Raw genomic sequence first — 27635 nt, 5'->3', positions numbered from 1 at the left:
TGATTATTTTATAATATGTGTATCAATATAAGTTATTGAAAAAGAGATCAATCACCAATAATGTTTATCTGAATCTAATTGTTGATGAATGTGATATTGATAAATGTATTGTGAATGATTTATTCTTCAATGTGCCAACTTGAAAATGTCTGGAATATCCAAGTATCAAACAGATATAATTCTTTGAACCAATGAAATTACCAAATGATCAAATGACAACTATATAAACAAGATAGAAGTTCAGTTTTACTTCATATATTTACTTGTATTATTAATTGATAATGGCTGAACATTTTCATTGTAGATATGTGTTTCCATGTGCATTATATTCATGAGTTTGAAATCTTATTAAAATATTATGTCTCATAAATTTCATTATATTACTGTCTTAATTATTTAATATTTTTTATAACATTTGTATAAGTTATTTAAATATTTTTTAAACAGTTTTCCGACATTCATAAATTGGAGTTATGTATATATATATAGTTTACATGAATATCTGAAAGAACGAACGACGATTATTCCTAAAATACTTTCTAGATAAAATAATAATTTGCTTTACCAGCATATTTCGATAGACATCTACCGGTGGTACTCTCAGTCTGCTGACACTTGCTGTCTGCTGACACTCAAGTTAACATAACCTAGTCTTCTTGGCTTCTTGGACTCAAGTATGAATAATAAATAGCTTAGTAAATAGTAACAACAATATAAATCGTTTAAGAATAATTCAAACGTCCATATTCCTTATGCTTCAACAGATAAATTTGTTGCTGTTAAGGGTTAAAATCCAACATCTGATCTTTTTATTGTAACGAAAATGTTGTCAACTTGTAAACCACCAGTTTTATCATTACCAAAACTTAAAGAACAATTACAAATTATTGTTGCATCAGGACCATTTACTTATCCTGATATATTTGACATGGAGCCATTGATTAAATTAATGGAATATTTTGCTGAAAATGAGATAAATGTATTGATACTTTGTGGACCATTTGTTGATGATCGACTCCCAGTTGTTAAAGAATCTGTTTTTGACATTGCATTTGAAAAAGTATTTAAAAATATGATTGAAAAAGTTATGGTTTATGTTAAAGGGTATGTGTTTTTTACTAATAATAATTACTATATAATTTTATTATTAAATTTCTAATTTATTGTTATTTTTTGGAATTTTTAGAAAGTCTACAAAAGTTGTGCTTGTTGCTTCAATGTGTAAGCCAAAATACAACAGCACCATTTAATTTGACTAAAAAAATACCAGGTATTATTCGTAAAAAGCCTAAGAATAAAAAAAAAGATGTGTGTTATTGTACGCACAGGGAAGTGAGACTTTTTTAGTAATTCTAATGAATAGTAATTGAAAGATCCCTCGTTGCATTAATATATTTTTGACTAGTTGTCTTTTTCGCTCTCATTCTGAGTGAACTATTATGTTCATTCAGTCATTAAAAATTATGATAGAAATTCTTAAATTTATTGATTAGTTATAATATTGTAGCGAGATAGAATATTTAATGTCTCCCACCACACTGACATGTCATGTGACATAGTCAGTGAGGTGTTTTAGCCATGTATCTATGTGTGGGTACGATAACCCTCACTCCGTCTTGTTGCTTGAGACTCCGCTCTCTTCGCTTCTAGTCCGGCCACCAAGCCAAACAGTGCGTCGGAACTATACTTATAAATTTGTATTGGTGATGTGGCTATGCCACCTCACAACCAGTAATATATATATTGTGTCTCGTTAAATTATTATAGTCTAATTGTTAAATAAATTGTTTCATTATTATTAATATTTAAATATAAATTTCGTGTCTATCTTTTGAATTACTGTTTGAAATTAAATTAAATTATAAAATAAGTAAAGTGAGGAAACTAAATTTCACAATTGGCTCCCAACTAGCGGCACAAACCACGCGGTGAAAAAAAAGAGTAATAATTTATATAAATTAATAACTATAAAGTTTAGTTGTGACCAAATTTCACAATTGGCTCCCAACTAGCGGCACAAACCACGCGGTGAAAAAAAAGAGTAATAATTTATATAAATTAATAACTATAAAGTTTAGTTGTGACCAAATTTCACAATTGGCTCCCAACTAGCGGCACAAACCACGCAGTGAAAAAAAGAGTAATAATTTATATAAATTAATAACTATAAATTTTAGTTGTGACCAAATTTCATAATTGGGTTTCCAACTAACAGCTCAAACCACGAGGTGAGAAAAGAAAGAAAAAGAAAGATAAATATTTGATAAAAGAAAGAAATTGATAAAATTGTGAAAATTCAGTCGTGAGTACATATAATTGGCTCAAAATTATAATCTCAATCACGAGAGTGAGAAGAGAAGTATTGATGTGCAAAGTGATAAAAAGCATAAAATACATTACATTAAATTAAAAATAAAAATTGTAAATAATAAATCAAAGCATATAAATTGGAGAAAAATCAACAAATCTTGTGAGTAATCAATAATAATAATAATTTGTATGTACGTGGCAACGAAGTGTTGAACACGCCATATTTGTGAAAATTTCATCAGAAAAATAAAAATAATAATAAAATCTGGATACACGTGGCAACCAAGCGTTGGGCACGCCTGATTTCATCAGAAAATAATAATAATAAATGTACTGTATGATAAAATAATACATGAAAATTAAACAAAATATTTTCATTCAAATAATATGTGATTTAAAATAATTGATAATATAATAATTGAAATATTGAAATAATTGTTCGTGTAAAATATAAAAAATAAAATAAAATGGAACGAGTAATATCATTTGTAGTGAAAACGTGGCCAGCATGTAAGCTAATAATAATTGGAAAAGATGATATTCAAAATAAAGATGCAGTATTGAATCAAATAGATATTATTGAAGAATTAATTGAGATAATAGATAGAACAATAGATATCAAAAGATTTAATGAAACAATAAATGAATTTATAAAACAAGTAAAATGTATCACAGCGTCTATAAAAGAACTGGCATTGATTCAAAGAATATGTTCAGGTGCTACTGTGTGGTTGCACGTATCAAATATGGATGTATCAAAATTCATGCGATGCAACATGAATTTCTACTTGTATGATGAAAAATATCATAAAATGCATGGTGGTGAAGAGTTTAAGGTTATAATGCATGCAATAATAAAAAACATGATAGAAGAAGTAGAAAAAGAAAAAATCATGGATAAATTAATTGATCAGCAAGGGGGTTATACCTCAAAAGATGCTGACCACCGTGATAAAATAATTTGTGATCAACAAAACCAATCAATAGTTGTTGATGATCAAGATAAAAATAAATTCAATGTTGTGATGAATAACCACAATAATCAAAATGATAAAATAAATTGTAATCAACAAAATCCAGCACCGATTGTTGATAATAAAAATAAATTAATAAATGTTGTGAATAATAATCACAATGAATACACTGAAAAAACAAATAATTACCATGGAAATGAATTAAATATTGTGCATGAAAATCACAACAATTGTGTTGATAAAATAAATGATTATCACCACGTAATTTGTGATTATAATATGTGTAGAAATAATATTAATAATAATAATTTAAATGTCAGTGAAAAGAAAATTCATTTCAAGGTCATGAATAATAATATTGAAAAAATAAATACTGGTCAACAATACAAAATAGATTGTGCCAGAAATAAACACAAAAATAAAATAAAATCCAAATTGGTAAATAATAAAATGATAAGTGATAATAAAATTAAATGCAAAATAAAATTAACTTGTTTGCATTTAATAAATAATAATAATGAGTACTCCAATACTTCCCAACATGATGGTAAATTTGGAGGCAGGAAAAAATATTATGGTCAATGGGACATGTGTGATATATATGTCTTGGATTGTCAATTAAGTAATGGAGATGGGAAATCAAGTTGGCTATTGTCATTTGCCTCGTGCCAGTTTCCAGTTGTCTTATTTGTAGGTCATTCATCGCATATGACATATCTACTAAGTCAACTTTGTAGACATAAGAATATTGAGCTTGTAGCTCTGTGACCTAATGCAACCCATAAACTCCAACCTCTGGACGTTGCAGTATTTAGGCCATTAAAAGCTATGTGGAAAAAAAATGTTCTTCAATGGAAATTAGACAATGGAGGTGAACGTGTAACACGTGAAAAGTTCTCTTCATTATTAGAAAAAACAATACAAGGTGTTGATATGAATAAAGTATTAAAAAGTGGGTTTAGGTCAACTGGACTTCACCCATTTACACCTAATTCTATTGACTATGAAAAATATTTTAAAACTCACCAAGATCCAACTATACAACCAGATGCACCACCTCAGATTGATAAAAATAAAATACAAAGCCATTTAGACTTTTTTGAAAGTACAATTAACACAGAGGTTGTTGATGAATTTAAAAAATGTGAGTGCCAAAAGCAATGGAATGGAGACATAAAATATGATGGTTTGTTTGGTACTTGGTTAAAAATTAAAATGATGTTAAATTCAGATGGTACCACTGCTGAATCAGTTACAGAAGATATAGTTGAAGATGATGTAGAAACAGGTGGTACACATGGTAACCATGAGAAGGTATGGGTTCCTTCGCCTATTTAAACATTTGTTAAATTGATTTTTTAAATGATCTGCAACGTATTTTATCATTTAATTTTTTCATCATATTTTGTTTTGGATATTTTCAGGATGTTAATGAAGAGTTGATGGATATGGAGGTAACCGTTCTTGTTGATGAGGTAGACAGTTCAATACCTGATGATATTATCATTGATAATGATATAATTGTTGATGAAAATAATTTAAACAATACATTTGAGGTTGGTGAAGATAATATTTTGGTACCAATACTTGGTGAAAATATTCAACAAGTGTCAGAAACTGAAAGACAACAGACACTTGATTTAATTGTTGAAGAATCAGAGACTTCATTTTCTGATAAAAGAATTATTCTTGCCAATGTCTTGTCACCATTGAAAAATGTTCTCATGTGGCCACAAAGTCGAGAAGAAAAAAAACAAATCAGTATGAGAAAAGCTAACAAAGAAAGATTACCATCTATTGTGAAATCAGACGAATGGGTCAATTATCAACAAAAAAAGAATGAAACACAAGTACAATTAGAAAAAGTAAAAGAAAAAAAAAAAAAAGAGAGAAAAAAGAAGAAACAACTTCAACAACAAGAACAAGAAAAAGCAAGAGCTCTTAGAAAAATAAAAAAAGAACAAAATGATGCCAAAAAAATGGAAAAAAAAAAAAAAAATCCCAAAAAGAATAATATGAATTAAACGAAAATATATTTTCTAACTTTTATACTTTTTAATAAACTATTTTTCAGTTGAAAACAAATATTTATCTTACTTATTTATTATTTTAATAAATTTTATTTATGGTTGTCACGAACCCCCTCACGTTATGTCACGAACTGTTTTACAAGATTTTGAGGCGGTCACAGACCGGGACATTTAGAGGTATTTTAAAATTAAATTTTTAAAATATTAAATTATTAACTATAGCTATAATTTAAATTTTATTTGATCAAGAACAAGTTGCTTTTATACGTTTCAATCGTTACAATTATTATTATTTCAGTAATTATCAGAAATATAAAATAACCTCTGTCACAGCTCTAACTGTGTCACGAACCCCCACGTTTACTTTATATAAAATAAAAACTCAGTATTCATGAAATACTGAGTTTTTTCAGTTGTTCTTTTATCTTTAGGATTTTTGTCGGGATGACATCTTTTAATATTTTCCCGATATATCAACTTTAGATGACTTAAGCTTTCAATATTATTGAATATTGAACCAATTTCAGCCTCGTAATCTGACATGTTACAGCCTGAAAAATATAAATAAAATTAATACAAATTATAATGGAAATAAATTTGATTTTAATTTAGTAGCTATCTCTTCAATATTTGAATAAAAAAAAAAGACCAGGTAATATTTTGTTGGGGCATGTGGCCAGCGTTACCGTTGAAAATTAAAAATGAAGGGCCATTATTTGTTTTATTGCTTGGACATTTTAACCGTTAATTAACGAAAACATTATTCATATTTAAAAGAAAGGCAATAGAGTTTTTCAAAGCTTTTTTTGGAGCCTTATAAACATTTTATTTCAACTCTATGATGACATTTTTTGGTCCGTTTTTTTTATTTTTTTTTCGGCGAGCCATAACTTTTGTTATAATCAAGATAGGGAGTTCGTATTAGACTCAAATTATGCGCCTAAAAAAAATCTAGTGACGGCATTACGGTTTTTTTTTTCTCTCAATAACAGTTTTCGAGCAAAAAAATTAAATATCCGAATTTTTTTTTTTAATATTATAGTTTTTTTCTTTTTTTCTCAAAAACTATTATAAATGGAAAAGAATTTTGCAAAGCGGGCGATAGAGTTATTTGAGACACATAAATTAAGCCTAATCCCGAGTGGAAATTTAGTTAAGGTTGTGATCAGAACCGGATCAGGGAACCTGATTTCAAATCAGAACCAGATCAGGAATCCTGTTCAGGAACGGATCAGAATGTAACGCTCTTTTTTAGAATTCTGATCAGAACCGGATTAGGAAACCTGGCCAGATTGTAGGGTTAGAGCCAGGATACCTGAACAGGAATAGATCAGGATTCCTGACTAGAATATAACCAGGAATCCTGTTCAGGAACGGATCAGAATGTAACGCTTTTTTTTAGGATTCTGATCAGAATTTACAAAAATTAATTTTTTTATTTGATGTTTTGTAAATCGGCTAACTAATTTACTATAGCAATGTTAATGATGAAACAGGTTGAATGATAAGATTTTATATACCTAACATAACTTAAATTACCTAACCACTAGCGGGACGCGAACTCGGATCATTCAGATTACAACTACGGGCCTTAACACGCGCGGCCATGCCGTCTATCGATGATCGGATGTGATTTTTTACTTTCATAAATTACATCAGCTAAAAAAAACTTAAATTAGAATTTGCGACGTAAATTAGACAATATAACAATTTGTTATAAAATATAACAATTTGTTAAATTGTCCCTAGTCATTTTGTTTTAGAATTAAAATTAAAATTAAAATTAAATCCAAAAAATATTTTTCCTGATAATATTCTGATCAGAATCTGTTCAGGAAACCTTATTCAGGATATGTTCTGGTTTCCTGTTCCTTTCCTGAACAGAAAAACTGAATAAAAAAAATTAATTTATTTGATAAATTTTTCCTGATAGTATCCTGGTCAGAATCTGTTCAGGAAACCTTATTCAGGATACGTTCAGGTTTCCTGTTCCTTTCCTGGAGAGGAAAACTGAATAAAAAAAATTAATTTATTTGATAAATTTTTCCTGATAATATCCTGGTCAGAATCTGTTCAGGAAACCTTATTCAGGATACGTCAAGGTTTCCTGTTCCTTTCCTGAACAGGATTATGGATAAGGTTACCTGACTTAAGGAAATCGTAAGGTGTCCTGACCAGGTTCGGGTCAGGAATGAGTCAGATTCCCTGAATAAGGAATCCTGATTTGTTTCCGATCAGGGTTTGAGGTGAAATAGGGCATCCTGAAAATTTTTCCACTCGGGATACGAAGTCTGTACTATGATTTTGCGTCGAGTTATTTATTGCGCCGTTTTTATAACTTCTAAAATTTTCACAAGAAAACGTATGTACTATTTTAAGTTACATAAATAATAATTTAAGAATGATGAAATATAAAACAGAAAAGATTCACGAACAAAAAACCTTTAGTGATAAATACTCTTTGATGGAAAGTTTAGACACCACAAATTTTTAAGTAAGAAAAAAATTTTTTTCAAAATTTACATTTTAGTTTTTCGATTAAAAACTATTATCAATAGAGCAAAAAACCTATTACGCGGGCGATAGAGTTCTTTAATGCGCTTCTTTTGAGCCTGGTACGAAGTCTCTCGGTTACTTAGTTCGAAAGGTATGAGCGTTTTTTTTTTTTCGCCGATGAATTCAAGACTATTTGTTCTATTATGATTGCTGCTGTTTATATATGATCAATATTGTTGTTATTTTGTTTCCCACTCGGTACATCATTTATTAAATTATTATTTACTCCTGTTGTTGTTGTTTCATGGAATGATTCAATATTTAATCATCTGTTCCATTTTTTTGTCCTTAACAAATTCATTCAAGATCTTGAATTTATTTCGATCATGGCAAGCACGATCATAACAAGCACAAGCACTTGAATAACCACTATCTTGTGTATTATTTGATTATTGGACAGATTTATTTCAAATACCCATTATTTGATTTAAAATATTATCAAAACTACCAGTACAAGTCTCATGAAAATTACCAGACATTGTATAGGATCTAGTCGTATTTTAAATTTTACTGATTTAGGATTATCAGTACATTTATCAGATGTTTTTGATAATATTTCAGTGTCATTAATTGTCTCTTGAAATCCTATACAATCTAAAATACGATCTTTACTATCTTTACGTTCATGTAGTACCAAATTTTATCCACATATTATTTATTGTTGTTTGGTATTGTGATTATGATGTTACTGTCGTATTATGTCAAGCACTTAAATAACCACTATCTTGTGTATTAATTGTTTATTTAACAGATTCATTTTAGATACTCATTATTTGTTTAAAAATATTATTATAACCACCATTACAAGTCTCATCAAAATTATCAGACATTGGTATAGCACCTCGTCGTATTTCAATTTTTACTGCTTTAGGATTACCAGTACATTTGTCACATTTTTCTGCTAATATTTTAATGTCATTAATTGTTTCTTGAAATCCTATACAATATAAAATACCATCTTTACTATCTTTACGTTCACGTGGTACCACATTTCATCCACTTATTATTTATTGTTGATCATGATGTTGCTGTCGTATTATGTCAAGCACTTGAATAACTATTATCTTGTGCATTATTTGTTTATTTAACAGATTAATTATAAATACTCATTATTTGATCAAGAATAACATAATAAAAGTATATATTGTATATAATAAAAGTTTTATCCTTAATATTCACCTTTGTCTCTTGAATCTTTTATGGAACTAAAATTTTGAAACAAATTTTTAACAAATTTTTTCGTATCGTTGTCAAGGGAATAAATAAATAAAACAAGATAAAAAATAATTTAAAATTACTTACCTTCATACCGTTACTTCCGTTGCATCCATCTTTTGTTTTTTTTTTTTACTGTCCATTCTAAAGAAGTTTCACTTCAAAAAGTTCAATAAACATACAACAACGACAACAACAACAGTAACATCAATAATAATAAATAATAGTAATGACAATGATAACGATGAGGATGACGATGATAATGACGATAAAAAAACAAATAATATTGTAAAATATGTTCAAGTATGATTAACTTGTCAATGAATTAAAAAAGTATAAAAAAATAAAATTTAAAAACAAATAAATTGGAGCAAAAAAAAAAATAACAAAAACAATGTCAAATCGTAATTCAGGAAAAGGTCCAATACCAGAACGTTGGTTAAATTGTCCAAGAAGAGCAGAACATCTTATTCATGATAAATTTTTAGCCTTCAAAACACCATTATCACAAGATTTTGATGATAAAGTATCTGAAGCATGTCGTTTTAGTGTTGATTTTTTATTTAACAGTGCAAAAAAAAATAAAAGTAAACTCAGTTTATGGATTGACTTGACAAATACATCACGTTTTTATGACAAAAAAGATATTGAATCATATGGCTGTAAGTACCTGAAATTACCATGTCGTGGACATGGTGAAACACCAGATGTACATACAAAACGTAAATTTATAGAAGAATGTAAACAATTTATATCACAACATTCATTGGAAAGACATTGTACACATGGTTTTAATAGAACTGGTTTTTTAATAATAAGTTATTTGGTTGAAACTGATTATAATAGTCTTGATGTTGTAATGGCAAAATTTTCAATAGCAAGACTACCAGGTATTTATAAAAATGATTATATTGAAGAATTATATTAACGTTATGGAGAAGGTGCAACACCACCACCTCCACCACCAAGACCAGATTGGTGTTTTCAATATGATAATAATGACGATGATGACAATGGAATAAATAATGACAATGACGATTGTGATGATGATAATGGATGTAATGGTGGTGGTGGTAGTAATCTACCACCAGAAAAACGTCGTGAAACTGAATTTAAACATAAAAATCCAGTATTTATAAATGGTGTTTCTGGTGTATCACCAGTATCAGATAGATCAAAATTATCACATGTACAAAAAAGAGTACAAGATATATGTAAATGGACAAAATCTGGATTTCCAGGCTCATAACGAGTATCAATGGGACTTGATAATATAAAATTGCTAAATGGAAAACCTTACAGAGTATCATGGAAAGCTGATTCTTGATTTATATATATATATGTAGGTAAGACTGAAGGCGCTTGTAGATATGTGAAATATATGTAATTCAGCCCAGGTACATATATTTAATTAACTCTTGATGGAACACTGAAGTTACACTAGCGTGCTATCGTAGGAGCGCTTTTTGTGGCGTATGACGTGGCAGCAGCAACTTTCGGACCATGCGGTCGTAACTTTTATATTTAAATATTTAATTATTTTGACTAAATAATTTAGTCGTTTAATGCAACAAATTATTATTTGAATTAATCAATATTTATTTGAACAGTTAAATCAATACGAAAACGTATACTTGAGATTACACTTTTGTGCTATACTAGGATAGCTTTTTGCGGCGTAAAACTTGGTAGCAACAACTTTTCAACCATGTGGTCGTAACTTTTATATTTAAATATTTAATTATTTTGACTAAATAATTTAGTCGTTTAATGCAACAAATTATAAGTTAAATCATTCAATATTTATTTGAATGGTTAGATTGATACGGAAAACGTATACTTGAATTTACACTACTCGAGCAAGAGATCCTCAGACCATGCGGTCGGAGATTATTACAATTTTGAGTTAAGACAATTCAAATGAATTTAGATTATTAATTTATATAACCAAATGTTATATAAATATATTTGAGAACGATTTAATAAAATAATTCAATAAAATATTGAAGAAAAATTTAACTTACAACTTGTGCTGCTGGCTTATAAAAATGATTCTAAGTTTCAAACAATTAAAATTCGTCGAGGCAAAGTGCCAAATTTAATAAAGCTAGAAGAGTGGTGTCCTGGTCGACTAACAACCCAAGAGTGCGACGATCGAGGATCCAGGATCTCGGTCGATGACCGTAAACCCTTAGAGTAGGGGTGGATCCTTCGGGGATGTTCGGTTTTTCTCTTAGTATAGTGCATGTTTTTTCTTCTATAACTAATTTCTTATTGGTCAGGAAAATCTTACGATTTTCCAACGTTAATTGGAATTATTTCTAGTTCATTAATTATGACATGAGTGGTTTCGAGAGAATCCTTATATTTCTAGGATTCTGTCGATATCACTCATTATATTAATTTATATTTAATTCTTATCATTAAAATTGGCGGTCTGGCCGCTTGGCAGTAGTGCCGGCTCGAGTAATTTATTGAGGGTGCTAAACCTCTGGCTCCCCTAACTGTAGTATATCTCTGTTCTGTAAGATAGAGCTAGGGGTATCAAATTGGTCCCTGAATATATAATTTATCTAAAATAAAAAAAAAATTCGGCGCTTACCGCAGGACATTACAATAAAATATAAAGTGGTCGTCATAGAGCAATAAGTGAACGTAAATTAATAAGAAAAAAAGAACCATTTTCAATACGTTTAAAAGAATTTTGGCCAGTTATGCAAGCTGATCGTTTATTAAGTGATAAATTTTCACAACAATTAGGACATGAACCAGATGGTCTTATATTTCAACCATCAAAAGAATCGTCCAGAAATGATCGTCCAGGATCATCAATTGGAGTATTAAAATGGAAACCACCATCATTAAATTCAGTTGATTTTAAACTTGAAATTGTTATGGAAGGTGGTATTGTAAGTAAAAAAGTTGGACAATTATTTGTTGGTTCACAATCAATACCATTTGCACAAATTAAAATTAATAAAACAATTAAAGAACTTGATAATCACATTATTGAATGTAAATATGAAAATTTTCAATGGGCTCATCGATTGTTTATCGAACTCATTTATATTTTTTTGAATATCAATACAATCTTTATACAAAATCTGATGTTGCCTTGGTGACTCAATGTAGTGCTGATAGAATCATTTTGTTGGATGAATTTTGTCAAAGATGGCCAGGCACAATAAGCATCACTTTGTATTTAACTGATGCTGAAGTACAATATTTTATTGACTACATACGTTCATCAGATAATTTACGTAAACGTAAAAATATTGCATATCTTATTGTTTATAAAGATGGGGTAAATATATTTTTACTTAAATTATTTAACTTCATAAAATAATTTTGTTATTTTATTTTTAGGAATTTTATCCAATTAATTATTTGAGAAATATTGGTACATCTGAGTTATCAACGTCATTTATATTTCAAGTTGATGTTGATTTTTTACTTCAACATAATCTTTATGAAAATTTAATATCCTATATTATTAAATTAAATTTATCGGAAACAAATAATACAGCATTGATTGTTCCTGCATTTGAAACACAACGTTACAGGTAATTTTTTTCTTTTTACTATTGGAATGATTTATTTTTTTCCATTTATTTATATTAAATCTTTATTAACATGAAAATATTTGATTTTATTTTTCATAAAAATTTTTAAATATTATTTTTATTATTAAAAATAGTTTCATGATATTTAGTAATTAAAGTTCTATTCAATTCATCACAAGAATTTTTATATTTGATCGATAATCGGTGCTATATAATTTTTAAAAAATTTTTTAATAATAAATATATTAAATTTGATAAATAGGTTTAAATAAATATATAAATTATTATAGTTTTTAATAAAAATATATTTGATAAAATATTAAATCAATTTTTTTGTTTATAAAGATTCACTTTTCCAAGTAACAAAGAAGAATTGCTCAAGTATTTAAATTACGGTGTAATTTATACATTTCGTTATCATGTTTGGACAAGAGGTCATGCTGCAACGAATTACAGCAATTGGAAGACGGCAGTTGTGCCTTATAAAGTCACTTGGGAGCCTGATTTTGAGCCTTACGTTGTTGTATCTAAAACAGCACCACAATTTAATCAAAGATTGCTACTCATGCTCCTAGTTTAGACATTGCTAAATTTCGAACAAATACAATTTATCGAAGGTAGTAAAATTAAATACTAATTAAAAATGTTTGACCTTGTTTTAATAATAAATAACGTCAAATTGTTATTAATAAATTTAAATATTTTAGATGCCTCAAAAAGTTGAAGGATAAATTTGTCGATGAGTTGATAAATAAATTTGGTAAAAATGCATTATCAAAAAATAATAGTGATCAATGGGAAGAGTTGATAAAATTAAATAACAAAAATACAATCGTAAATATAAATGAGCATAAAACAAATCTTCTTGATGATGTATACTTTTGTAATTCACTAAATAGTAATTATGCAAGAGTTGTCATTGGTACAGATAATGATGATAAACGTTTATGGTCAATAGAGGGTGTATTAGCACAGTGTCATATTGATGCAATGTTACGTAAAAATAAATATTTTACATTAAATTGTGAAATAAAATTAAATCAACATAATAATGACGATGGTAATATTGTAACAATTGGTCAACAGCAAATTATGTTGCATTTGTGTCAAATCGTACACCATGCTTTGGTCTAATGATGCGGATTTATTCAAAGTTGAAGAATTATTAATATGTCGTATGTATTTATTAATAAAACTCCATGGACAGTGATGAGGAAAAGATAAAAAAAAAAGCTTCTCTTGATGCCGGCAGAGAAATGGTAAATAATTAATTTATTAAGATATTTTTTTTTTCATTTTATTATGTTTATTATTATCAATTAATTTATAAAATCTTAACAATAATAATATACTGTGCTATTAATTTGCTAATTCCAAGCAGCACATGTAATTTATTGTTTAAATTTCAAAAAATAAGTTCGAGTTAAATATAAAATCATTTTAAATGAGTACACTTGAGATAAAATTAACAAGTTCCTGTTATTAATATGTTAATGTTATCTTTATCTTACTTTGTTAAAATTATTATTATTATTATTATTATCATTGTTTTTGTTATTTAGTTGGCAAGATACAAAGTATCAAGAGGAAGGATCTCTGACACAAATCAAACAGATTCATCAGATATTGATGAACTTTTGATGCTACACAATGAATCATTGGATAATCAAAGTGTAAATATGGCTGAGGATACGTCATTTAGAGATACAACACAAAGTAGTATGTCAGCAAGTGAAAATGAAGCTGATACTGATGTTGATAAAATGACTGGACGTATTGCTGAACTTCAAGAACTTGGTGGTAAAGAAGCAATAATACAATCATTAACATCAGAAATAGATATGTGAAGAAATGATTTAAAATAATTCACCAAATTCATCACAAAGTCACAATTTGAATAAAAATTCAAGATATGAACAAAATTTTAAATAATAGTTTCATGAAACTTATTAAGGAGGTTATGCACAAATTACTCTTTTTTTAAAAAATATAATGAGAATCTTCTGAAATTTTGTACACACGTAGATCTTTTCATTCTGAATACAACGGTATAATTATTTTCTTATGTTGATCGGTTAAATTTTTTGTAATTAATTATTGAAAATAATATTTAACATTGGCTCTTATGGAGATTTCAACCATTTTTTTCGGATAGAAAAAATGATGAAAAAGTTTTAAAAAAAATCACACATATACTAGAAACCGAGTTTTATTAATTGCGCGAAAAATTTTCATATGTTGATCGGTCAATTAATGAGTAATTAATTATAAACTTTACAAAAATTAGATGTGGCAACGTATGGCATGTTCAAACACACACACATACCCGCGATCCCATATATTGTATATGGGGCGCAGGCGCTTTTCACTTTATTTTTTTACAGTGTAGTCGGATTTCAGTTTTGTCTGTGACGTCAGAAGCGCCCCGCAACACCCGCAATGAATTTGTGCATAACCTCCTTAAGGCAGTATGTAAATCCCAAGGTAGGATAATTCTTTGGGTTCAAAGAGGCACCCTTGTAACCATAGCTTAAAAAAATAATAAGTGCCCTCTAATGTCTAAAATTTGTATACTTTACTGACGCGTCTTTAGAAGTATGAGTGAGGGCGCCTCGTATTTACACACACTAATACTACTTCAGCAGATTTTCAATGCTTCGCCTGGTACTTTTTGACTGTTTTTGACCCTAAATTTTCGTCTTAAATAATTAATAACTTTTAAAATTCGTGGTAGAAAACGATGATTTTTTAAAAATTATTTTTGTTATTAAAAGAAGTATAAGCTGTAGTAAAATAAAGGTTTTCTGTGAGAGCGTTTTTTCAATAGAAGTGAAAACGTGCCAATGCTTCCTATGCTTGTGTGTTAGAGTGTTAAATTGTTGTCAACTTCGACCCTAATTATCTCGGTCAAATCGTGGTAGAAAATTACAAAAAAAATTTGATAAAGTAGATCTTTATTTCACTTAAAAAATAAGCCTTTTTTGATCAAAATCTGTGAGAGGGAATTTTTTTTTCAATATTTTGACATACTGCCTTCAATTAAATACTTGGATATTATTATTTGTATGTAATGACAAATAACACAAAGGACTTATGTTACTTTTGTTAAATAAGTCATTTGAAATAACAAATAAAATACGAAACCATTGTAAAAATATAATAAATACAATAACAACAACGATTTATTATTTGTAAATTATTTGATAGTATGTTTAATGCATAATTCACTCATCAATATATAATTATTACATTTATTTTTCGATTATCCTGCTAATCAATTATTCTTTCCAATAAATGCTCCTATGGAAACATAGAATTTTTTATTTCAAATTAGCTTAGGCATAAATCACCTTATTTTAAATTTAAAAACATTATCATACGTTATCATACTAAAATGTTAATTATAAAAATTCATCTTACAATACTAATTTGAATTTATTAATTTAAATAATATGCACCCTGGTGGAAAAAATATCCCGCCAATATCCCGTAATTGACCCATTGGCGGGTTATGTATCCCGGCAATATCCCGCAACAACATATTGGCGGGTTATAAATCCCGCCACATAATTTTGGCAAGTTATTTATCCCGCCGACATCCCGCCACAAAATATTGTCAGATTATGTATCCCGCCAACAACCCGCCAATATGCCATCACAAAACACTCTGAAAACACTGATATATTGATACCCTGGTAGAAATATTTATTTGCCATTACTCCCGCTTTCTCCGCATTACGTTGAAATTACTCCGGCATGAGGTTAATGGCAAAGAAATGACTCCGGCATTAAATTGATGGTGGAGAAATTACTTTGTCATGAGATTGATGGCGGAGAAATTACTCCGGCATGGGATCGATGGTGGAGAAAATAGTATAATTATTTTTAATAAATTGTCCATTTGACTATTTTTTAGCAGACAAATCAGGAGTATTTTTATCGGTTGAACATTTTCATGATATGTGTTCGTTTGGTTCATGGAAAACCACATACAAACTCCCTCGCACCTACACCTGCTTTATCGAAAAAAAAAAATTGTCAAGTTCACTCACACATTTATAATTCAAAGCTTTTCTGATCACCGCTTGTTATTTAGTTTTTAGGGGTTTCCTTCCACGGCGGACGATGGCCAGAAATACCACTTCCACTGCTCACCATCCTTATGTACGTTCTATATACGCGCCACTGTAACACTCACACATATAGAGGATTGTCTTGATATTGACTGTAAGCAGTGGAGGTGGTATTTCTGGCGGTTGTCCGCCGTGACAGAAAGCCCCTAATAATCCGTAGCAGCAACGTAGATTTTTTTTATACATTATCCTGTTAAAAAAAAAAGTTGTAGTGTTGTGCCTTAGTGTATAAACAATAAAAAAAACATATAAATAAACAAATAAAACAACGGAAAAAGTATTATTGTGCCCAGGGCTCATATTAAAACACTGAGAATAAATAAATTTTGCTTGGGTAAATTTGTGGTTGAGCAAAATGGCAGCAGCCGACTCATTAAAGGACGACAGTCTATCCGATTGCAGTTTTGATTGATAAATTGAAAAATGAAAATGTACAAGTAAGTAAAATAATAATTAATTTTTTTTATTCGTTAAATATTTCCTAAGTTTTTTGTTTGAAAAAAAAAAAAACAACAACTCAATCTGAGTCAACAAGTGTTTGTAACAATGAAGTTACAACTGCAGTTGTTTTTTTAAAATTAATTTCATCATATTAGTTGACCGACAATTTGTTTAAAATGTAAATATAGTAAAAAATTAATTTTATTACAATTAATAAATGTATTTTTATTTTATAGCTGCGATTGAATTTAATCAAAAAACTATCATACTCACTTTAACATTAATTTAGTTTTTTTTATCCTAAAGACAGTATTAGGTAAAGTTATCAGAAGCTTAAAATGAAAGCAAGTTGTGAAAAAAAAAAAATATTTTGATCTTCTCAACTCTCAAGCATATCCTCTCACAGGAGGAACTGATCAAAAGCTAATATATCTTTTTTAACAATTACCTTTAGGTATGAATCTTTTATAAACTCGATAATACTTCATTTATAGCTTCTTATCATTTATTTTCATTGCATTTCAGAGGTTAACAAATCAAACAATGTATCATCTAATAGAAAAAGTGGAAATGAAGTATCAGGTAAAATTACACATAAAAATAAAAAACGTTTTTCGTTTTTCCATCTAGAATTGTGCGGATGAGTAAAATTTAATTTGTCTCAGTTTCCTGTTGTGCAGAAGTTGAACCAGGTCATGCTGTGCCTGATAATAATAATGACGATAAAGCAATTGTAAACATATAAAGAAAGCATTGGCGGTGACCATAAATTGTGGCGGGATATTGGCGGGATACATAACCCGCCAATGGTCAATTACGGGATATGCCGGGATATTTGGCGGGATATTTTTTCCACCAGGGCATCTAACTTCACGGTAGCTATTGCCGTGGTTGAAGAAATAGTGGTGACGTCACACACTCACACATGGAAAGTTATAGATTCTATATTATCAACAGACGTCAGTCATATGATTCGTTTGTAGGAAGAATCGGAAAGTATAATATTGTGTATATTACTCAAAATCGTCAATAAGTGATACCTGCTATAGTTGTATAGACCCAGTTGGATACAAATAATATGGATCATTAGTCATGTCAATACATATTTTTTTGCAAAATTGATGGTGTACTATAAATTTTCAGTATGAAAAAAAAATTCTGAAATGAGCCCGTGTTTCGTGTATTGAAGAGAAAACTTGAATACTCTTTTGCAATATTCAATATTTTTTTTTTTAAATTTTTATTATATAAATTGTTAAAAAATTTCTTCTAATGGAAATTTGACTTTTAATACAATACAATTTGAAGATAATGATAGTACGGTAAACATTTTCTTTCCGGTGATTTTCTCATAGGGAGAGCTTATTTAATCAATACATTACCTATATTCGTAAATTGTAGTTCAAAATTGTGAGATTTTCCATAAAAATGAATTTAGGAAAATTCAAAATGAAACAAAAAACCACTAGAGCAACGATAACAATTCACTTTAATATTAATTATGTACGAATGAAAAAGACTATATCTACATAACTTATTTTCTTACAACGATTGAGAATAGTAAGTAGTAAAACCAACGAGTTCCCTTCATTCGTAATTCTTGTAAACGAATTGATTGGGTACTTTGTTGATAAATAAACAATTTTATCGATAAACAAGAATTAATTACGATTGTAAAAACAGACTGTGTAAGAAACATCATGTAGTAAGTTAACAAAATCATATTGTAAAACTAATCGTGACGACTATGATAAATGTTTTCATTAAACTTATTAGCCGTGTAAATTTTTATAGACTTCAATTATTCATTCATTATTTTATAATAATTGGCTAACGGCATTTTCGTTTTAAAAACTTTGCGGCTCATCACACTCGTTATAACCTTCGCGCATGCGCAAAATTCCACGATCAGGGACTTTTATATTTATAAATTTACCCAGGTCGGGAAGAACGTTTTTGGCGCTCACGTCCCCAAGCCGTTGTAAGTACGCGGTTTCTAAATAAAAGAGTTGTAAATGACGCTTTGCGACTGCCGTCTGCCCCCAGTAAGTCAGCAACCGACAACCGTTATATTAGTTGTGACGCCAACGGATGCTATATCGCTTTAGTACGCACGGAAATAATAAAAGCTATTCATATAATTATATTCATTAATATTAAAAATAATTGTATCTTAATATTAAAAAAAGAGAAATTATATTATAAATACCCTGGTAGAAAAATTCCGTCGGCCCGACGTTGGCCCGACTTATTGTCTGTATTAATATATTCAACGTGACTAGCATTTTTCCCTTTGACTTTCTAGATATACAGGTCTCTCTAATAAATTTGAAATAGCTGTTACTTACTTCGTGACATCTTTCTGATGTCAAAAAATAAATTAAAAATTAGTGTTGCCGCGATAGACGATAATCACGATACGATACGATACGATAATCACGATAGACGATACGATAATGTAAATTTTTATCGTGACGATATGACGATACGATACGATAATACCTTCACGATAATTACGATAATTGCGATAATATCGTCAAAAAATATATTTTTGTTTTTTTTTTTTTATTTATTTAAAAAATTGCAATAAACAATTCTAATTTGAGAGAATTTTCAATATTCATTTAAGCTTTAAAAGAATTCTGAAAAAAATTTTAATCAATATTAATTTAGATAATGAGTATAATAATTTCTTAATCCATTTATTTGTTTTAAGTTCAAGTATATAATCTTAAAAATAATTATTTCAGGTAATATATACCAGTAATGTATTACTCAGAAATTTGCCATATTATTGCATTATCATGGCTGGAAATAAAATTGCAATGTTATTAATAATAATTAATAATAAATATAAGATGACATACGTCAACGTATATCTATATCTATATTGGGCTCAACCGATTTATGTTTATATTTCAACCAATTTAAAAAAAAACAAAAAATATAATTCTATATTCAACGTAATCTGAACAGATTAAATCAAATGAAAAATTTAACGATTATATTTATTTGTTTTTTTTTTTCTTCATACGTATAGTAATGCCCAGCAGAATAAATCTCAGTAATATGACGACAAAATAAAAATTATAATATTAAATAATAAAATATCAGAATTATTTAATTTTATTAATATAAATAATAGAAATTATTCACAATAATATCGTCATATTCACGACAATCTCGTGACATTAACGATAATATCGCCATATTCACGACAATCTCGTAGTATTAACGAAATTATCGACGATAATATTGACGATAATTTGACGATAATTTAACGATAATTTTGACGATAATTTTGACGATATTCACGATATTCACGATACGATACGATAATGCCCTCGACGATACGATAATATCGTGAAAATTTGACGATACGATACGATAATGCCTGGATTATCGTATCGTATCGTATCGCGGCAACACTATTAAAAATATTTATCTTGTTTTAAAAAATATTTTATTACACTCAGAGAAGGATAAGTTAACAGTTAACATACCAATATGTTTACATTAAACATACAAAAGTTTAATGTTAAGATATATATATTAACAATAAACATAGATATTTCAACTGTTAACATACGTATGTTTATAGTTAACATACGTATCTTTACGCGGCCAAATATTTTGATGCGCCAGTCTACTCTTGATTTTGATGCGTCTTCTTGTCATCTTTTTTTTTGACATTATATTGTGATACTATTCTAATTGTAATATAATATAATATGTACTCGTGTTGTCATAAATTTAATTAAATTTAGTTTTTTTGTAAATTCATTCTTAATTTTACATTCAATTTTTATATTTACATACGTAAATGTCTTCAACTATCAGCCAAACCTTCAAATTGTGTCAATTTCAGATATCTTAATAGTTAACATACGCATATTTACTTTTAAGATACGTATGTTTAATGTTAATATATATATCTTTGATGTAAACTTATCAGCCACCACCCATTTTAACATGGCATATGTTAACATTAAACAGGATATGTTAACTGTTAACATATCCTTTTCTGTGTGTACATTCAATCGATTACATTAATGTGTAATGTCCTGCGATGTGACGATGTCACAATGTAAAAAAATATAATAATGTTAATGTTTAGTTCGGGCGTCCGACGCCAGGGGGCTACGCATCGTTTGCCTTTTTTCAACTGCCCAGTATACACGCTTCGCTTAACCGGGAGCGTGTGGCAAAAACGTTGGCAAGGAAACGTTGGAAATTCCAATTAGGTTTTAATGAATATTTTTTCCTATGAAAGATGTTAGGCTAAACATTAACACAAACACTCATTTTTAATAATTTTAAATAAATAAAAACTTACATCTAATTTGCGTTACATCTACAAAAAGATAAAACCTCAAATAAAACAATAAAACTAATATGTAACAATACACCAATGTAATGAACACGTGTAAAACATTAATGTACTTGTATGGATAAATAAAGAATTCTTAAAAGTCAAAGTCAGGAAACGTTGGCTATTTTTGGTACAGATTAAATGCTCTGGTTTTAGCTCTTTGCCAACTGGAAACGTATGCCCAGTGGTAAGCCCGCTTACCCCCACGATATTGTTCTAAAGTGTGTGTGTGAGAGAAGTAGTACCGGTAACGGACTACAATTAGACCAGGTGGTAGTACCGGCAACGGACTGCCTACAATTAATTACGATTACCGCTGGGAACGGGGTAGAATTAAGGGAGAAAGAGTTAACTAGACCAGTAGTGAGATCCAGGGCGCGTACATCGCGGAGATTCACGAGACCACGATATCAAGAAACCACGAATCTACGAGTAAAGTCAAGTTAATTGGGATAATTGAATAATATAATTGAACAATTGAATAATCGAATCAAGAAATTGAATAATATTCGGGAATTTAAACTGAATAAATTGAATAATTTGGAAATATACACTATACATTATTAATTGATTTGTACTATTTATTAACACACGAAGACCCTGAACCACCTACCAGAACTGAGCCGGCAACCAGTTTTAACATTTTGGTATTTGAACCTATTGTGAATACCATAAAGTATCACGAATTCACGATATACATTACAGCGATAAACGCCGGACTTTTTCAATTTTTATCATTAAATTATATATACAGGGTCAATATATATGTATATTAATTGGTCATTAATTATATATTGAATCATATGTTAATGGCCACGGAAACAGTCAATTACATCAAAGAATTGTAAGATTACAAAGAAGCTAAAAATAAATATTCGGAAATAGACAGACAAATAGGCAAAATATTAAGATAATTCAATAAACGAATTGAGAGTGAAGTAAAAACCAACTTGAAGGAATAAGTAACCTCTAAATTATTTATCCCTTCAAGTGGGATAACGTTATACATATTAAAAACATAAACACGTAGAAATAAGTATCGAATAAATCATAGTTTCAAATATAAGAAGTAGTCGATAATTAGTAGAAAGTAATTTATATAAATGTTTAATTGTTATCACCAGCATCAAGCAACAAGGAGGGTCAACAACAAGATGAGGTCGGCAAAATATATCAAGCGCTACTTACCTCGTAACCCAAGTACAATCGTTTGCAGACGATGATGTGGTCTATGCACCAGATGGGAAGAATTTTGGCGTAAAACAAGATATCATCAAGGGAGAAGGTGTACAACCAGTAGAGGGTGTCTCCTGTATAGTAATATACCAGAATGTTCACAGAAACAGTGAAACGCTTTACTGCATGAAATGTTACACCGGAGAGCGAGATCCAAACAGTGAAGAAATATACTTATTAATGCATAACTCACAACTGTGATCCGAACATGGAGCAAGTATCATTAAATGTGCACGTTGTAAAAGGGAACTCATGAAACGACATTGGACTACATGTTGTACAACCTGCGACAGAAAAGTTACCACAAACAACTGTGAACTAGTCGTCAAGGTCAACAATAAAGGTTCTAGAAACACAAGTCCCAAGTATTTACAGCGTGGTTACACTGTATTTCGTAGCTCTCACTTATGGACAACCAACCAAAAGTTGCACTGTAAAAAAAATCGTTCTAAAATAAAACTTAAATATCTCGGAAAAAATCGTCTTTATCTCGAGATAAATTTATATTGAGTCGAAAAGAAAAAGATCTTAATTCGAGATAATTTTTTGCGTTTGTAGAAAATACATTTGTTTGGATATGAGAAAAAATAGTGTCTAATGAATACGGTTGAGTGTTGTCAGAAAACATAGTTTGTTTCCAGGTAAGTGGTATTTATTTCTATTTAATCGTAAGGTTTTTTATATTGAAACTAAAAATTTCTGATGTGATACTTTTGAGTGTCAAGTTGAGATTAAAGAATCTCCTATAATTCTTAATGTATTTCGATTTAATATTCTTATATTTCAAAATAAACGGAAAAAATTTGTTTTTTTTTCTTTTAAGTTCCAATTTAAGATAAAAATATCTCAAATTTTGACTTACATTATTTCAATTAATATTAAAATGTTCCAAGAAAAAACTAACAAATTTTAATGTTTTACTATTAAGTATGAAGTTGAGTACAAATTATCTCAAATTCAAACAAAATAATTTTATTTTTTCATCTTTATATATTTATTTGAGATGAAAATATATCAAATTTTAACTTTTATAAATTCATTAAATATTTAAATGTTTTGAAAAAAAATTATAAATCTTTAATGTTTTACTATCAAATTTTAATTTGAGTCCAAAGTATCTCAAAAGAGATTTATTATGTTTCAATTTAATATTTTATAATCTCGAAATGAATAAAAAACTTTTTTTTTTTTTACATTTCAGTATTTATTTGAGATGAAATTATCTCAAATTGTAACTTATTTTATTTCATTGTGTATTAAAATATTTTTGAAAAATACTTAAAAATTTCAATGTTTTACTATTAAGTATGAAGTTGAGTACAAAATATCTCAAATTCAAACAAATTATTTTTATTTTTTCATCTTTATATATTTATTTGAAATTAAAATATATCAAATTTTAACTTTTATAATTTTATTAGATATTTAAATGTTAAAAAAAAAAATCATAAATCTTTAATTTATTACTATTAAATTCCAATTTAAGTTCAAAGTATCTCAAAAGAGATTCATCGTGTTTTAATTTAATATTTTATAATCTTGAAATGAATGGAAAACTTTCTATTTTTTTTACATTTCAGTATTTATTTGAGATGAAATTATCTCAAATTTTAACTTATTTTATTTCATTGTATATTAAAATATTTTTGAAAAATACTTAAAAATTTCAATGTTTTACTATTAAGTATGAAGTTGAGTACAAAATATCTCAAATTCAAACAAAATATTTTTATTTTTTTATCTTTATATATTTATTTGAAATTAAAATATATCAAATTTTAACTTTTATAATTTTATTAGATATTTAAATGTTAAAAAAAAAAATCATAAATCTTTAATTTTTTACTATTAAATTTTAATTTAAGTTCAAACTGTCTCAAAAGAGATTCATCGTGTTTTAATTTAATATTTCAATACCCAAAAGTAAATGAAATAGATTTTTTTTTTTTCACATTGTAGTATAAATTTGAGATAAAAATATCTGAAAAAAAAATGATCTTAATTATCAATTTAATAATAATTTGATCATTCAGTCTTAATATATAATTATAATAATTAATTTATTCATTTATAGGGCAATTTATTTTTCATTTAAAATGCCAATTCACTAGTTCATTTGAAATACCAGCTGGTACTAGTCAGTTGGAGATTTTTTAAAAAATCTAGTTTGACCGTAAAATCAGCATGCATGTAAATGTTCACAGTATAAAAAATTCATAAGAAAATGTCAAATGCCCATAAGCCATCTACTGGCAAAAAAATCAAAACAATGATAATAAAATTTAAAATAATTACATCAAAATAATTTTTATGTAATTAAATATAGAATACGCTAATTAAATCAAATGCATTTTATTCAAATAATGTTATTATCAATATTATTATTATTATCAATGAGTTTTATAGGGTAGAATTATTAAAATTTTTATATACCTATTAATAGTTTAAAAGAAAAAAAAAAAAACAGTTTAATTTTTTTCTATTAAAAATTATGTATAAAATAAAGCATAATTAATCAAATATTTTTTGCGCTAGGCTTCAGTATAGCAACAATAATTAATTTTTATTATAAATTATGACAAAATTTATAATAGTATTGGATACATTTAAGCTTTTTTTTTTTCAAGTATTTATTTATGATTATGATAAACTTTAGAAAATATAACTATTACAAACACTTGATGCAACAGAATTTTTTTTTAATACCAATTTTGTAATAATACAATACAAACGTGATGTTTTTAATTTAATTTCTAGTCATGATATTTTTAAAACTAAAAAGCTTTTTTTAAGCCATACAAATAGAATCTTTGCTCATTAGTGCATTACTTATTTTTGACTATAAATAATTTTCATAATAGTTATGAGGTTTTTGTTGTTTTTAAATGTAATTAGAAAAAATTACAAGTATCATTTTTTTTCTTGATTTTAACTAGCTAAATTTCTTTGAAATTTATGAAATATTAGTTATCATTATTTGTTATTAAAATAAAACAATTATTAACTTTTTGTCTGTAGTCAAAAAAAAAAAAAAAAAGATCTAAGATTCTAATAATTTAATTCGTTTTTATCTTGTTTAATTTATATTTTGTTCTCTGCACGTTAATACTTGGAATATAAATTTTTTTTCTTCAATAAAAACTATTATATAATTTATTATTTTTAAAATTCTAATTATCTTATAAATATATAATAATAATTGTTATTATTAAAAAATATTGATATTATTAATATGATTTTTTTTTTTTTTTTTTTTTTTTTGCTAACGATTGTAGATTCTGATACACTTTATTCATTTTTAAAAAATAAAAAAAAAAACAATTAAAAATGTTTTTCATTCATTTTTTTTTGACACATTATATTTTTATAGACACTTTTAATTTTTCTTTATAAAAAATTATTCAGTTAAAAATGAATAAATTAATTATTAGTCTAAATTAATTCTCTAGCAATATTTTCGATGGAATTAATTTAGACTACAAATTATTCCATAATATCCATTTTTTATTCAGTATCATATAATGTGTCATTATATTTACTAGATGTATTTTTAGTTTTAATATTATCTATTTTTTCATAAAAAATATTATTATAAATATTTGTTGAAATTTGATAATGATGTCAAGTTTTTGGCTCATATATTACACTCCTAAAAAAAAAAAAACAAGTCACACAATAATAATAGATAAATTAATAATAATTTAAATATAACAATAAAAATTAATACAAGCAAATGTAGCCAATGATTTGACATGATTATTACTGGCAATTATATAAAATGGTGCACCACGTTTCAATGCAAGATGTTCAGTAATGAATATTCCATGTATTATTTATTATTTTAAGTCTACTGAATCATCAACATCATAAGATGTTTCAATAGTAACATTTAACGTATGATTTGTTATTTTTATATTTTGTTAATTTTATTATTTCTTTATGCTGTTTAATAATTTTATTTATTATTTTATTTGTTACTTGTTTTACATATTCATTTCTTGTAAAACGTTTTACGTATGCAGCATTTTTTATATTTGTAATAATATTGTTTTTTTTTTATTTTTATCGTTTAATTTTTTTTTTTTGTGCTCTGCACGTTAATACTTAATATATTTTTTGAATAATCTAATGTATATATATTGAATTTTGCTCATCAGAAAAACATGAAATTAATTTATCATATTATTTTTTATATATCTAATATTTTTCTTATCAAAAAAATCATTTTTTTTATTTATATTCAACTTTTCTTTTTTTGCTTTGTAAATTATTTAAGTCTTTAGCAAATGTTTTTTTTTTTTTATTCAATATTTTTATATCATCTTTTTCAACTTCTTCTGATGAACTATTATCAATAACTTCTAAACTTTTTCTTTCTTCATTTGATGAAGTTATATTATCATTATCGTCGCTAACATCCATATTTTGTATTTCAGCACTTTTGTTTTGTTGTTGTTTTTCTTGCTGTTGTTGTTGTTGCTTTGGTTGTTGTTGTGGTTCTGGTTGTTGTTGCTTTGGCTGTTGTTGTGATTCTGGTTGTTGTTGTTGCTTTGGCTGTTCTTGTTGTGGCCCTGGTTGTTGTTGTGGTTCTGGTTGTTGTTGCTTTGGCTGTTGTTGTTGTTCTGGTTGTTGTTGTTGCTTTGGCTGTTCTTGTTGTGGCCCTGGTTGTTGTTGTGGTTCTGGTTGCTGTTGCTGTTGGTGAAATGAAATATCATTATTTTTTCAAATTTTTTTTCTAACTTATACATTGATTATTAGCAATTTTGGTTATTATGCCATAAACTTGTGTATTTTGTTTACTTGCC

At 27.6% G+C, this 27635-nt stretch overlaps 1 protein-coding gene and 1 pseudogene across 1 annotated transcript; both read left to right on the top strand.

Annotated features, from left to right (window-relative positions):
* The first annotated feature begins 9362 nt into the window (after positions 1-9362).
* On the top strand, positions 9363-12381 carry LOC122850868 (annotated as a pseudogene).
* A 169-nt stretch (positions 12382-12550) lies between these two features.
* Positions 12551-14597, top strand: LOC122851923. Its single transcript, XM_044151429.1, has 4 exons — positions 12551-12648; positions 12994-13265; positions 13356-13907; positions 14211-14597. Exons 3-4 carry the CDS (start codon positions 13848-13850, stop codon positions 14493-14495), a joined length of 345 nt encoding a protein of 114 aa, XP_044007364.1. The 5' UTR covers positions 12551-12648; positions 12994-13265; positions 13356-13847; the 3' UTR covers positions 14496-14597.
* Positions 14598-27635: the final 13038 nt, after the last annotated feature.

Source organism: Aphidius gifuensis, linkage group LG3 (assembly GCF_014905175.1).
Source record: "Aphidius gifuensis isolate YNYX2018 linkage group LG3, ASM1490517v1, whole genome shotgun sequence".
Lineage (NCBI taxonomy): Eukaryota > Metazoa > Arthropoda > Insecta > Hymenoptera > Braconidae > Aphidius > Aphidius gifuensis.
The sequence above is the reverse complement of the archived record's forward strand: the minus strand, read 5'-3'. Positions and strand labels throughout refer to the sequence as shown.

Excerpts from the sequence above, each read along its gene's own strand:
- LOC122851923 (XM_044151429.1), top strand. The coding sequence starts at position 13,848 with ATGGACAGTGATGAGGAAAAGATAAAAAAAAAAGCTTCTCTTGATGCC. Across the intron at positions 13,908-14,210 it reads TTGATGCCGGCAGAGAAATG|TTGGCAAGATACAAAGTATC; the intron begins GTAAATAATTAA and ends TTTGTTATTTAG.